This window comes from Magallana gigas, chromosome 5, assembly GCF_963853765.1.
Source record: "Magallana gigas chromosome 5, xbMagGiga1.1, whole genome shotgun sequence".
NCBI classification, from domain to species: domain Eukaryota; kingdom Metazoa; phylum Mollusca; class Bivalvia; order Ostreida; family Ostreidae; genus Magallana; species Magallana gigas.
In genome coordinates, this window is record NC_088857.1 from 56890994 (window position 1) to 56903019 (window position 12026).

Here is a 12026-nt window from a genome sequence, read left to right on the forward strand (position 1 = left end):
AAATGGATTGGATGATAGAAACGAATCATACATACACATGTATATATAACATAAGCTAAAAGAAATCATATACTGTATAATTATAAATAATCATGACAGTGCTGAGTTTTTAATTTGCGATGTCATTGAAATGCGAATTACAGTCATACATCGGAGACATAAATAATTAACATTGTTATTTATGTCTATGCATACATGTGTTAATTACGAAGAATTTAATATTACTTTTTAATATCTTTGTTTTCCAGGTGATTATTGATGCCGCAATTTTTTTTTTTAATTCCTATGACTTAAAGAGGCATGGTCACGATTTTGGTCAAACATAATTTTTCTGACTTTAATGTTTACAATGCTTCATTAAGGCTTTTTTAATAGGCAACTACTATTTGGATGTCATTCGTTGAGTTATAAGCGAGTTATGGAGCTTACAATTCTTTGTTATGTAAACAAAGCTTTTGTTTACATTTTGAATGTTGAAGTAAATTTCCAATTTTAGACCAAAAATGAATGTGCTAACTTTACGACTGACTCGTAAATTTCATTTGATCATTAGAAATGTAATCCAAAAGCATTGTAAATAATAAAAACAGAATAATAGAATTTGACCAAAATCGTGACCATGTCCCTTTAATAAGTTACATGTACATCAAGTACACGTAGCATGAAAATAAATAAAGCCTACGCTTTATTCGATCGGGATCGACATTACATATATAATGAAAGACGTAAACATCGCAGTAACTGAGCATGTGAGAGAAGGGGGCGTCGATTGCAGCTATGCCTTCTGCAACAGTGACAGTCCGGTATTTTATGTTTTTTATATTATATCAAATGTTTACTTTTCCTGAATCCACTGTTAACCACTGTTAATCAAGTAACCAATACTGATGTCCGAAATTATTACCCGAATCCTCCATGTGTATAATAATGTAAATGAAATTGCACAGGGCATGGTAAGAGGATATAGATCAAACTTCGATGCTATAAAGTATTCAGTGCACCCATTTAAGATTTTACACGATGCCATTTATATTTAGATAAAAAACTAATAAATTCTACACATACATAGTGCAATACTTATATGCACTGCTCTTTGATATTCTTCATACTATTTATAGCTGCAAACAATGATCTTGCACCTTGTGAAACTGTCACATATATATTATATTGTACCTAGAAATCATTTTACATGCAATAGACAAAGCTTGTAATGTGGATCTGGCCCTTTTTTCACATAAATTGTTCCTAAATTGTTAGAATAACAATTATATTATAATATTATTACTGTTTTTTGTGTCATATATCCCCCTCCCCTGAACCTTCATTGGTGAATATACAAACATTCATAGTGCTCATTATTGTTTTTAGGGAGATAAAAAATAAACACACTGGTATAGACATAACTATCCCCCGCTTCACCCAAGAGAAGGGACTTTTGCAGTCAACATATGAGTACCAAGTTGTGGTTGTATCAAATTTACCATATTTTAAGAGTCCCAAACACAAAGAGAGTGACACAGTGCAGTTTATGGTAAATGAAATTAAGCAGGAAAAAATCAAGAAAATTCTAAGTTTTTGCTTTTGAAATCTGTAAAACAATTTTAGATTTACAATTCTACATCCTTGATATTGAACTTGATTGAATGTTTATTTAGAACCATTTTAACAAGAGCTTGGACTTTTGCCGGGATGTTACTATCTAGTTGCTCATCAAAACAAACTGTCAAACATTGTCCTCCTTTCTTTTAATTTGCTAAGAGAACCTGATTAAAATTCATAGACTGTAAAAACCGGTGCTCTACTGTATGAACTTGACGCTGTTTCAGCAAAATATACATCCCTGGATGAAGTTGGACGAGTGTCATTTTGTTCAATGTATGTATTTCTATTAACCAATGGCTGGACAGTTAATCATTAGTAGACCCCGCCTTTATCAAATCGGAGTTTATCACATCCTGCCCAAAGTCCAAGCTCATGTTAAAACAGTTCGATATTCAGAGCCATGGTATGTATGTTTTGAATAGTTTTAAACAAAGAATGGAACAATAAGAGTAACAACAGTCAAAGCATGTATATTTACTAGGTAAAGAAGAAGTATTCAGATTTTGAAGACTTGTGGAGTAAACTGTTTGAGAAGTACCACTCCCTTGTACTGCCCCCACTGCCAAAGAAAGCACTTCTGGTCAACGACAAGGTGGCCACTGAACGAAGGTCAGGCCTGGAAAAATTCCTCACTTTTCTGGCCAGTTCACCAAAGGTGTGTTCATCCTCACTGCTCCTGGAATTTCTAGGTAAGTTTATAAAAAATGACGATTGACAGCTTTTCATTTTTGAAATGTTCTTGTTATAGGACTGATTATGTTAACCTTAGCTGTAAAACTGAATCTGTAATGATTTTACTTCCAGATTGAAATGTATCATGTGTTTAACCAATCAAATGCCTCTATTTTTGACAACCAGTGATTATCAATATATCCAATAGAAATTATGCATGATTAGAGCAATCAGTGAGAACTTGCTGGGTATATAAACAGCCACCCTATCATTCTTAATCATTCTTTTGCCAGTGAATGACTTGAGAGTTATTTCCTGAGAATTTTCAGTGAGAGCTCCATAGAATAAGAATTTGAGCTTTATCAGAGAGCAACAAAATTGTTAGCTAGACCACTCAGTTCTTAACCCTGCCTCTGTAAATCTGTCTTAATGACTTGATAGTGTCTTTGTGACTTCAATTGCTTCTTAGTGACTTTCAACTTTCATGCATTAGTGAATTGATAGTGGTTGTGTAGCACAGTAGTTAACAAACAAAATTGTTTGTTTAAACCCACCGTCTACAGTTAGTTGATAAGAGGTTGATTTTACATTTTGATTCTTTGTTAGTTATTTTACAATCAAATAGCCAATGTAGACACTAGGAAAATTTTTACGATAACTGTGTCTAATACTGGCAGTTGATGGACTGTGTCAATACTGGCAGTTGATGGACTGTGTCTAATACTGGCAGTTGATGGACTGGGTCTTATACTGGCAGTTGATGGACTGGGTCTTATACTGGCAGTTGATGGACTGTGTCTAATACTGGCAGTTGATGGACTGTGTCTTATACTGGCAGTTGATGAACTGTGTCTAATACTGACAGTTGATGGACCGTGTCCTATACTGGCAGTTGATGGACTGGGTCTTATACTGGCAGTTGATGGACTGTGTCTAATACTGGCAGTTGATGGACTGTGTCTAATACTGGCAGTTGATGGACTGTGTCTAATACTGGCAGTTGATGGACCGTGTCTTATACTGGCAGTTGATGAACTGTGTCTAATACTGGCAGTTGATGGACTGGGTCTTATACTGGCAGTTGATGGACTGTGTCTTATACTGGCAGTTGATGGACTGTGTCTTATACTGGCAGTTGATGGACTGTGTCTAATATTGGCAGTTGATGGACCGTGTCTTATACTTGCAGTTGATGGACTGTGTCTTATACTGGCAGTTGATGGACTGTGTCTAATACTGGCAGTTGATGGACTGGGTCTTATACTGGCATTTGATGGACTTGGTCTTATACTGGCAGTTGATGGACTGTGTCTAATACTGGCAGTTGATGGACTGTGTCTAATATTGGCAGTTGATGGACCGTGTCTTATACTTGCAGTTGATGGACTGTGTTTTATACAGGCAGTTGATGGACAGTGTCTTATACTGGCATTTGATGGACTGTGTCTAATACTGGCAGTTGATGGACTGGGTCTTATACTGGCAGTTGATGGACTGTGTCTAATACTGGCAGTTGATGGACTGTGTCTAATACTGGCAGTTGATGGACTGTGTCTAATATTGGCAGTTGATGGACAGGGTCTTATACTGGCAGTTGATGGACTGTGTCTAATATTGGCAGTTGATGGACTGTGTCTAATACTGGCAGTTGATGGACTGGGTCTTATACTGGCAGTTGATGGACTGTGTCTAATACTGGCAGTTGATGGACTGGGTCTTATACTGGCAGTTGATGGACTGTGTCTAATACTGGCAGTTGATGGACTGTGTCTAATATTGGCAGTTGATGGACTGTGTCTTATACTGGCAGTTGATGGACTGTGTCATATCCTTGCAGTTGATGGACTGTGCCTTATACTGGCAGTTGATGGAGTTGTTGCATTTGATGATTTTTACTTGATTCTTAGGAAGAAAACCTAAGTGAAGTCACAAATTATTAGATTATTATTTTTGAAAGATATTTGATTAGTGCCAGTTACAATGTCAGTCTATATTTTGCATTTACAAAGATTAATGATCAGAATTCTTGTGTTGCATCATTAGGTGTAAATGCTATCAAAGCTGGGAAATACACCCAGGAAGGACTTAAGCATGAAGCAAGCACTGGAGGAGACCAGGGGGAAGAAAACAATGATAGGGAAAGCCTGACTGAAGGAGGCAGTAAAAGGTGATTTATATATATACACATGCAAATAGGAGATCATGAGGGACAAATTAAAAGAGGGGAGGTTAAAAGTGAAATACTGTGGAATCATTTAAATTCATGGGGGCCAATTTTCGTGGATTATTACTTTTTGCTCATTCGTGGGGATGTAATTTCGTGGATGCGTAGCCTACTGTTTCAGTAACAAAGATAACTCTTTCTAAAATTGTTTTCATCGAGGATTTAAATTCATGGGAGAGGGCTACCCACAAATTCAACCAAAATTGCGCCACCACGAATTTTAATGATTCCACAGTACTGAAGATTCCTTTTTAAATATGAGGAATTACTATTCATGTAAAACTGTGGGAAGCTACATTCAGCACCCACTTTTTATGTCCCAGCTATTTGATACAAGTTGTCAGAATTGTGGAATTAAGTGCTCGCATAAAATCAGAAATCTACAAAATATAATATACAAATAGAAAATAGGAAGAGCCCAACATAAAGAGATTATATATAGTCAATTTCATGATTGGAAATTGTGGGTTGATAAGACTATTCAATTTTTCATCAAATTCTGATTATATTTCCTATTGAGTATGGTTTCAAAGACCTTGATTACTTTGAATATTTCTCATGATTTTACAGATCTATGCTGTCTCTTGTATGTGTATTTTTTAATGAGGAAGGCTATGGGATTTCAAAAGTTATAATGGCCATATAAATCATTAATGTTTCATCAAATAAAGCATTCATTTGAGATGTTTTAAATTGTTATTGGTCTTTAGTACCCAGAGAACATGACAGAAATTAAGGGAAAGTGAATTAGTCATCATAAAATTCTTAAACAGTACAATTGATTTTTATTCCTGCTACTAGACAATATCATAGAGGCTTTAATTTCTGAAGATAACAGAGACATTTCAGTGGTAGATGTATCAGCTATCCCACAGAGACTAGTGTTTATTCTGAGTCATTCTGAAATGGAGCATATGTTAACATTGATTGAATAGTAAAGAAAACCAATAATTAATAGATATGAAAAATCTGGAAAAATAAGGGTAAAGGGAGTGATACAGCAATAAACTTAGTTTTACTGATGCAATGGTGCCTGAAAAACAAATCCTTAATTTTACTTGGCCTACACTTTTCACAATATTGACTTCTTCTCTAGAACCACTGGGCCTAATTTAACTAAACTTGATACAAATCATGACATGAAAAGTGGATTCTAAATTGGTTAAAAAAAAGGGAAATAAAGATGAAGGAGTGAAAAAGGATGTATGTCTTAAAAGCAGTTTTCTTCTCTAGAACCACTGAATGCACCTGATATGCCAATATTTACACCAAAGCTTGTATGTATACTAAAGATTCTAAATTGTTAAAACCGTGATCCTAGGACCAGTGTTGGGGTCCCATGTGAGGTTCAGAATTCAACATAGAGTTATATATGGAAAATATTTTTTAAAATCTTCTTAAGAACTGCAAAGCTACAATTCATGAGATTACTATGCAGGCAATCTTTTATAGCTATAAAAGCTGTAACCCCTGAATCAATAGTGAGGTCCCAAGAGGGCTTCAAAGTTTAACTTAGAAATATATATAAAAAAAGTTTTTAAAAATCTTTTTATCAAGAACTACAATGCTGCAATTCGTGAGATTACTATGCAACCACCTTGAGATTGTGAAGATTCTGAATTATAAATCATGAACCCTTAACCAATACTGGGGCATTGAAGTAGATTCATTGTTCAACTTGGAAGTATTTAGGAGAAATGATTAGAAATATACTTGTCATAAAATACAATGCTAAGTTTAGTTATATTTTACTATGTAAGCATTCTCATATGAAAGTCACTGTGACTTTTTTTTTTCGCTTTTTATCTTCATTCATTGTTTATTGTACAATTGTGTTATCTTTGATAAGTTAAAAGGCCTGGGATAATAAGAATGGCCAGTTGATGCATCTTAAATCTAAGGATTTGATGTCCAAAGGATTAGGCTTGTAATGTTTATTGATTCATTCCAGACCTCGTGAGAGGGTAAAAAACTGAAAAGTACAATTTTAAAAAATCAGAACTTGTCTTACATAACAATTTCCAAAAATATGACATTAATTAAGTTATGACAATACTGAACATCATACCTGATGACATATAAACAGATTTCTGTGTGACTAGAACATGTTAGCCAAACAGACCTTTGCCTATCCTACATTGTGAATGCGCTTACACAAAACAATGCAGTTGCAGAATTTGAATTAAAGAAGACATATGATCATGATTAAACTAAACAGACATGAATAAAATAAAACTTTCTCGCAGGCCTTAGATAGGTCAAATTCCTCAACACTTTAATAAAGAAAAACAGCAGGCCAAGCACAAAGCTGCCAAAAAACTAAAATACCAAACCAGACAGAACATAATATTCCAGTTCGAGAGTGACACAAGGCTTCTCTTTATGCATTTCATAATGTGTTGTAAAGTCTTGGAGATTTTGTGAGTTTTACAATATCTTTCTTTTGAAAATTTTGAAAAATTTCACAATTTCAAAAACTGTTGTTCAGGGAGTGAATCTAGCAATGCACATTTAACTATTTTAAAAATAATCTTTATTATACATTGATTACTATAAAACTACAGTACATGTACCAGTTTGTTGCATTCACTTTGTTCTTTATTTTCTGGACTTACTACAGAACACATGTTATCAGTCTGGTATGTTCTTTTGTAATGGACTCTTAAGAAAATCTGATTAAAACTATATCTTTGATCAACTCCTACAAATGTATATGTACAAGACATTGTACAATTTTACAGGTTTTTGTTTGTAGTGGACTCTTTGATGAGGAAGATGAGGACACAGAGGACTTGTTCAATGAGGAGCAGGAGGAGGAGCCTGAAATTGTGACCGAAATGACAGCCAGACATGTAACAAGTATGATACATTTACTTGTTTTATACCTGTGAGTAGCTTTTTGTTATCTGTGAATATTGTCTAACAGAGATTGTGATAAAGATGGCAGCCAAATATGTTAAAAGTATGATACCTTTAGTTGTTCTATATCTGTGAGTTTTTATGGCGTCGAGCGAAGCTCGAAAGCCATCTAGGGATCGTACGTCCGGAAGTTTGCAAATTTTTAAGGAGCCAAACAACTCAAATGAGTGCAAAGTTTTCTTACGTGTTTGAAGAAAAACAGATGACATACTTCAACTTCGAGCAGAACTGTACGTCAACAAAATGAGTTGGCAGATACGAAATGGTTAATGTCTTTGAGAATGTTCATATTTTATTGTAAACAATATGTCTGGGTTTCAGCAGTTCAGCGGACGAATACACTTGCACGGAGACATGCGATAGTTAGGCCTACATACTCAATTTGGTTATGAAATATACCAGCCTGCAAAGCAGATTATTTTGTATCCATATCGAATATTGACAGTGCACAAAAGTTTTATCTTTCCTACATTGAGCGATAAGTATATCTACAACCAAAAGTTATTTTAAACCAAGTAGTGAACTACTTTCACTTTGTAAACAACGGGAATGGGTGCTTTCTTTTATCTACCCCTGATCTTTTCGGCCCGTGTCATTTGGACCCATGTGAATTTTAAATCAAATTGATAATAAGAGACAGTGTGTTTATCAGCAGTATACAAATTACAATATATAGAAATAAACACAATAATAATTTAAATATCTAATTCTACATGAATAGAGAGAAAAATATCTAAAAAAAAAATTAACTCCTAAGATATTTCTAAACTTAGATTTTTAATTAACATTCAAAATTTTTTAAGAATTAGGCGAGTCAATTTGTAAAGAATTGTAATTTTTTAGTTATGTGATAAAAACATAATTTTATTTTATTTTTGAAAGTTGACTTATGTATTTGTCTTTATATTTGTTCTTAAAAAGTAAGTATAATTGATACCAATTTCTAAATGAATGGTCAATAACCAAATCAGATTGATTTTTGAAAATATTAAAAAAAAATCACACTTAATTTTAATATTTCTATTATTTTAGTTGACTGCGTAAAATCTATATTACATTTGTAAATTTCATTTTTGTTCAATTGACCGCCCTACTCAATTTTTATAAAATTAATCTCCAGCAAACAACAAGAAAAGTTGGTCTCATGTTAAGTACACACATTACTAAGAGTTACAAAATCATACTTTGTTTTCAGGATTTTTTTTAATCTACAGTACCTAAGTGTGCATTTGATCAATGAAGGAGAATCATAAATAACAAAAATAAAAAAATATATGCATTTGTGTAATAGTGGAGATTATCTTGACTTTAAAAAAAATTATTTAGATTTTTTTCTTCAAATTAACTTTAACTCGACGCCATTGTGGCCCTTCAGGCCTTTGATTTTATAATCTGTGAATATAGTCTATCAGAAATTGTGAAAAAGATGGTGGCCAAACAAGTTTGAAATATGGCACCCTTAATTGTTTTATAGCTGTGAGTAAATGTTTATATCTGCGGATAGTGTATGAGATTGTGACAAAGATGGCAGCCGAACATGTTTCAAGTATGGCATCCTTAGTTGTTTTATGGCTGTGAGTAGTTGTTTGTTATCTGTGAATATTGTCTAACAGAGATTGTAATAAAGATGGCGGCAAACAAGTTTCAAGTGTGGTGCCTTTAATTGTTTTATAGCTGTGAGTATTTGTTTATATCTGCGAATAATCTATGCGATTGTTAAAAAAGATGAGAGCCAAAAATGTACTTAATATGACACCTTTAGTTGTTATATAGCTGTGAGTATATGCTTGTTATCTGTGATTATAGTCTTACAGAGATTGTGATAATGATGACAGCCAAACATGTTGCATAATGGAGCCTTTAGTTGTTTTAATAGCTCTAACTACCGGTAGTTGTTATATAGCTGTGAGTAGTTGTTTTATAACTTTGATTAGTCTAACAGAAATTTTTACAAAGATGGCAGCCAAACATGTAACAAGTATGGCAGCTTTAGTTCTTTTATGTCTGGTAGTAGTTGTTTGCATCTGTCAGTAGTCTAACAGAGATTGTTACAGAAACAACAGTTAGACATGTAACAAGTGTGATACCTTTAGATTTCTTTTACTTTAGAAAGTCTTCACAAAATCACAGATGCACAAATTTGTAACTACAGTAAAACGTTGTTATTTCGAACTAGATGGGACTGTTTAAAAAAGATATCGAGGGTTAAGTACTTAAAAAATAAGTGGTGTTGACTTTTAAATCACTTTGTCATATCCATTGTATTCGAGACATCAGTGTATGAGATATCAGAGTTCAACTGTATATGAATTGTCGTATTTCATAAATTATTACTGTGGAATCATCATTTTTTGTGGTGACCGATGTTCGTGGCTTTTGTGGGTAGATGTAACCTTTACCCCAGAATTTACAACCCCACAAGCCTTTATACAATCATTTGTTTATATTTATTGAAATTATCCGGATTACACTACTAGCAAAATTACATTCCCACGAACCAAGAAAATTATGGCTACCGATGAACATTGACCCCAACGGTTAGAAATGATTCCCAAGTATTTTATTATAATAAACTGTTATTGTTTTATTGAAAATTATTAGATTGTCTAAAGATATTATTTGTAGAATACGTTGTTCATTTTTTTATGTAAATAAGTCTAAAATTACTTACCAAGGTTCGGATACAAAGCTATTTGACTACCCTGTCATTAGTGGTGATGTGGGAGATGAGGAGGATTTCTTCCAGGAGAAAGAAGAACAAATTCAAGATCCTATCTCTACAACACCAGGTCAAGGGGAAGATAACTCTGATCTTTTAAGGTGAATGGTAATTTCTTTTAGGTTTATAGGAATAGATTATCATGAAATTTATGTAGATAGTTATTTGCCTCCAGCATCACTAGCCAAGTATCTAACAACTGACCTTTTTAAACCCAAAACCAACATTTGCAGCCTAAAAAGCTGCTGTTCTTGCACTACTGTTTTCCCGTACAGTGCAACACTTACTCTATTCTATCGTTTTTTTATGTACTGCATTGATAAGTTCAAATTTTCCAGGGAATAAATGATGAAAATATTGTTAAAAACTTATCCTCGGGTGATTTATATGTTTTAGTGTTCAAGATGACTTAGATGAGTTGTTTTTGGACCAATCCAAATCAAAGCGTGATGATAACTTTGGCAGTCCAATAAAGTCAAAACCAGCACTGAAGCCAAGGCCAAGCAAATCTCTCTCAAAGGTACCACCAACCACAAAACCAGATGTGCAACCCAAGCCTAAACATGGTACAAAACCAGACCTCAAACCAAAGCCATCTTCCAAACATTCAGAGCAAGATGAGACCGTCTCCAGTGCCGCGGACCTGGATACAGACGATATAATGAAGTACATTCAGAACGCAGAGGAGACTCAAGATGATGTAGATTTGTTTGCCTGACAAGACTTTAGGCACTCTGATGTAAATGTCTTTTTAAAATGAATCTGTTTTATTTTACACAAGTGCCATCAAGTAGTATTTTTATGTCAATAGGCTGACAATCGGTTATGAGGGAGCCTTCTTTTATTTATTGTTTAAGTTAAGTAAGATAACCTCATGGGTTTATTTCATTAATAGGAAATGTTTAAAATTGTGATGAAATGTCAAATTTATTTGATTATAACATACATGAAATAAATAGGCATTCAAATTACAATTATGGAAGACCAACCACACTTGCAGATGAATCACAAAACTACACAACATTTACACAACTCATGAGGCAATTGTTAAGTAATTATTCGGGACACTGATTTTTTTAAAAATATTAAAAAATAAATTAATCTGAAAAAATCTAATTATAAAGTGAAAATGCATGAATTCTTCAAAATCTTCTCCTCTGCTACTGAATATTGGGCAGAAGAAAGCCTCTTTCAAAATTGTGAATTTCATGGGTTCTGGTGTTAGGATGGTGCTCTGAGTGAATGCAGTAATTCTTTGAAAATCTTATCCTGTGCTCCTTTGTATAAATCCGATGAATTAAGTACGTAGTTATGACGAGGAAGACTGCCTTTTGCAATGTTACGAATTTTATGGCCCTTGGTCAATAGTTCTGGTGTTAGGACATGGTTCTAATGATTATATAGGGAAGGGTGGTGTAATTTCGACTGATTGATTTTTTGTAATTAAGATTTGTTCAATTGTGTCACTGTATGTTATGCAACATTTTAAAATATTTTTTTCTTCAGAATTTAGAAAGTGTGTTGGATTAAACAATTTCAAAATATCAAAAATCATTAGCCTTGTTATTATAAAGCACTTAAAGATACACGGCCACAGCCATACTGCAGTTACTCTATAGGCCCATGGGCCTCTTGTTTCCAACTTATTTTCAAACAAATGATCATTTAAACCACCGACTATAGTCTTATTCTCCGTTGCTAGAACGCTGAGATATGCATCAAAATGGTTCATTAGTTGTCAATTTTACAAACTATACTTTTCGGCACGTATATCTTAAGTATTGCGTACAAAAGAACACCGGATAGAGTCGTCAATATTAACAATCTTGAAGAATAGATCTCATCGGACAGAATTGAAAAAAAAAAATATTTATTTTGTTTTTAGTTCCT

The 12026-nt window shown here is 33.7% G+C and overlaps 1 protein-coding gene across 2 annotated transcripts; it reads left to right on the forward strand.

The window, feature by feature from the left end:
* The first annotated feature begins 648 nt into the window (after window positions 1-648).
* On the forward strand, window positions 649-11687 carry LOC105332518 (HCLS1-binding protein 3). 2 transcript variants are annotated; one of them, XM_066083804.1, is made up of 7 exons: window positions 649-803; window positions 1369-1531; window positions 2084-2291; window positions 4318-4441; window positions 7254-7357; window positions 10093-10237; window positions 10533-11687. In XM_066083804.1, the coding sequence occupies exons 1-7, from the start codon at window positions 778-780 to the stop codon at window positions 10852-10854; spliced, it is 1092 nt and encodes a 363-aa protein (XP_065939876.1). In that variant the 5' UTR covers window positions 649-777; the 3' UTR covers window positions 10855-11687. The 2 variants fall into 2 exon arrangements, with proteins under 2 accessions (XP_065939876.1, XP_065939877.1); XM_066083805.1 differs by lacking the exon at window positions 1369-1531 and having other exon boundaries at window positions 699-803.
* The last annotated feature ends 339 nt before the right edge of the window (window positions 11688-12026 follow it).

What these genes read in the sequence shown, in the direction of transcription:
- LOC105332518 (XM_066083804.1), top strand. Translation starts at nt 778, where the DNA reads ATGCCTTCTGCAACAGTGACAGTCCG. An exon ending in ACTGCTCCTGGAATTTCTAG is followed by an intron (nt 2,292 to 4,317) that starts GTAAGTTTATAA and finishes TTGCATCATTAG; the next exon opens with GTGTAAATGCTATCAAAGCT. An exon ending in GACAGCCAGACATGTAACAA is followed by an intron (nt 7,358 to 10,092) that starts GTATGATACATT and finishes TTACTTACCAAG; the next exon opens with GTTCGGATACAAAGCTATTT.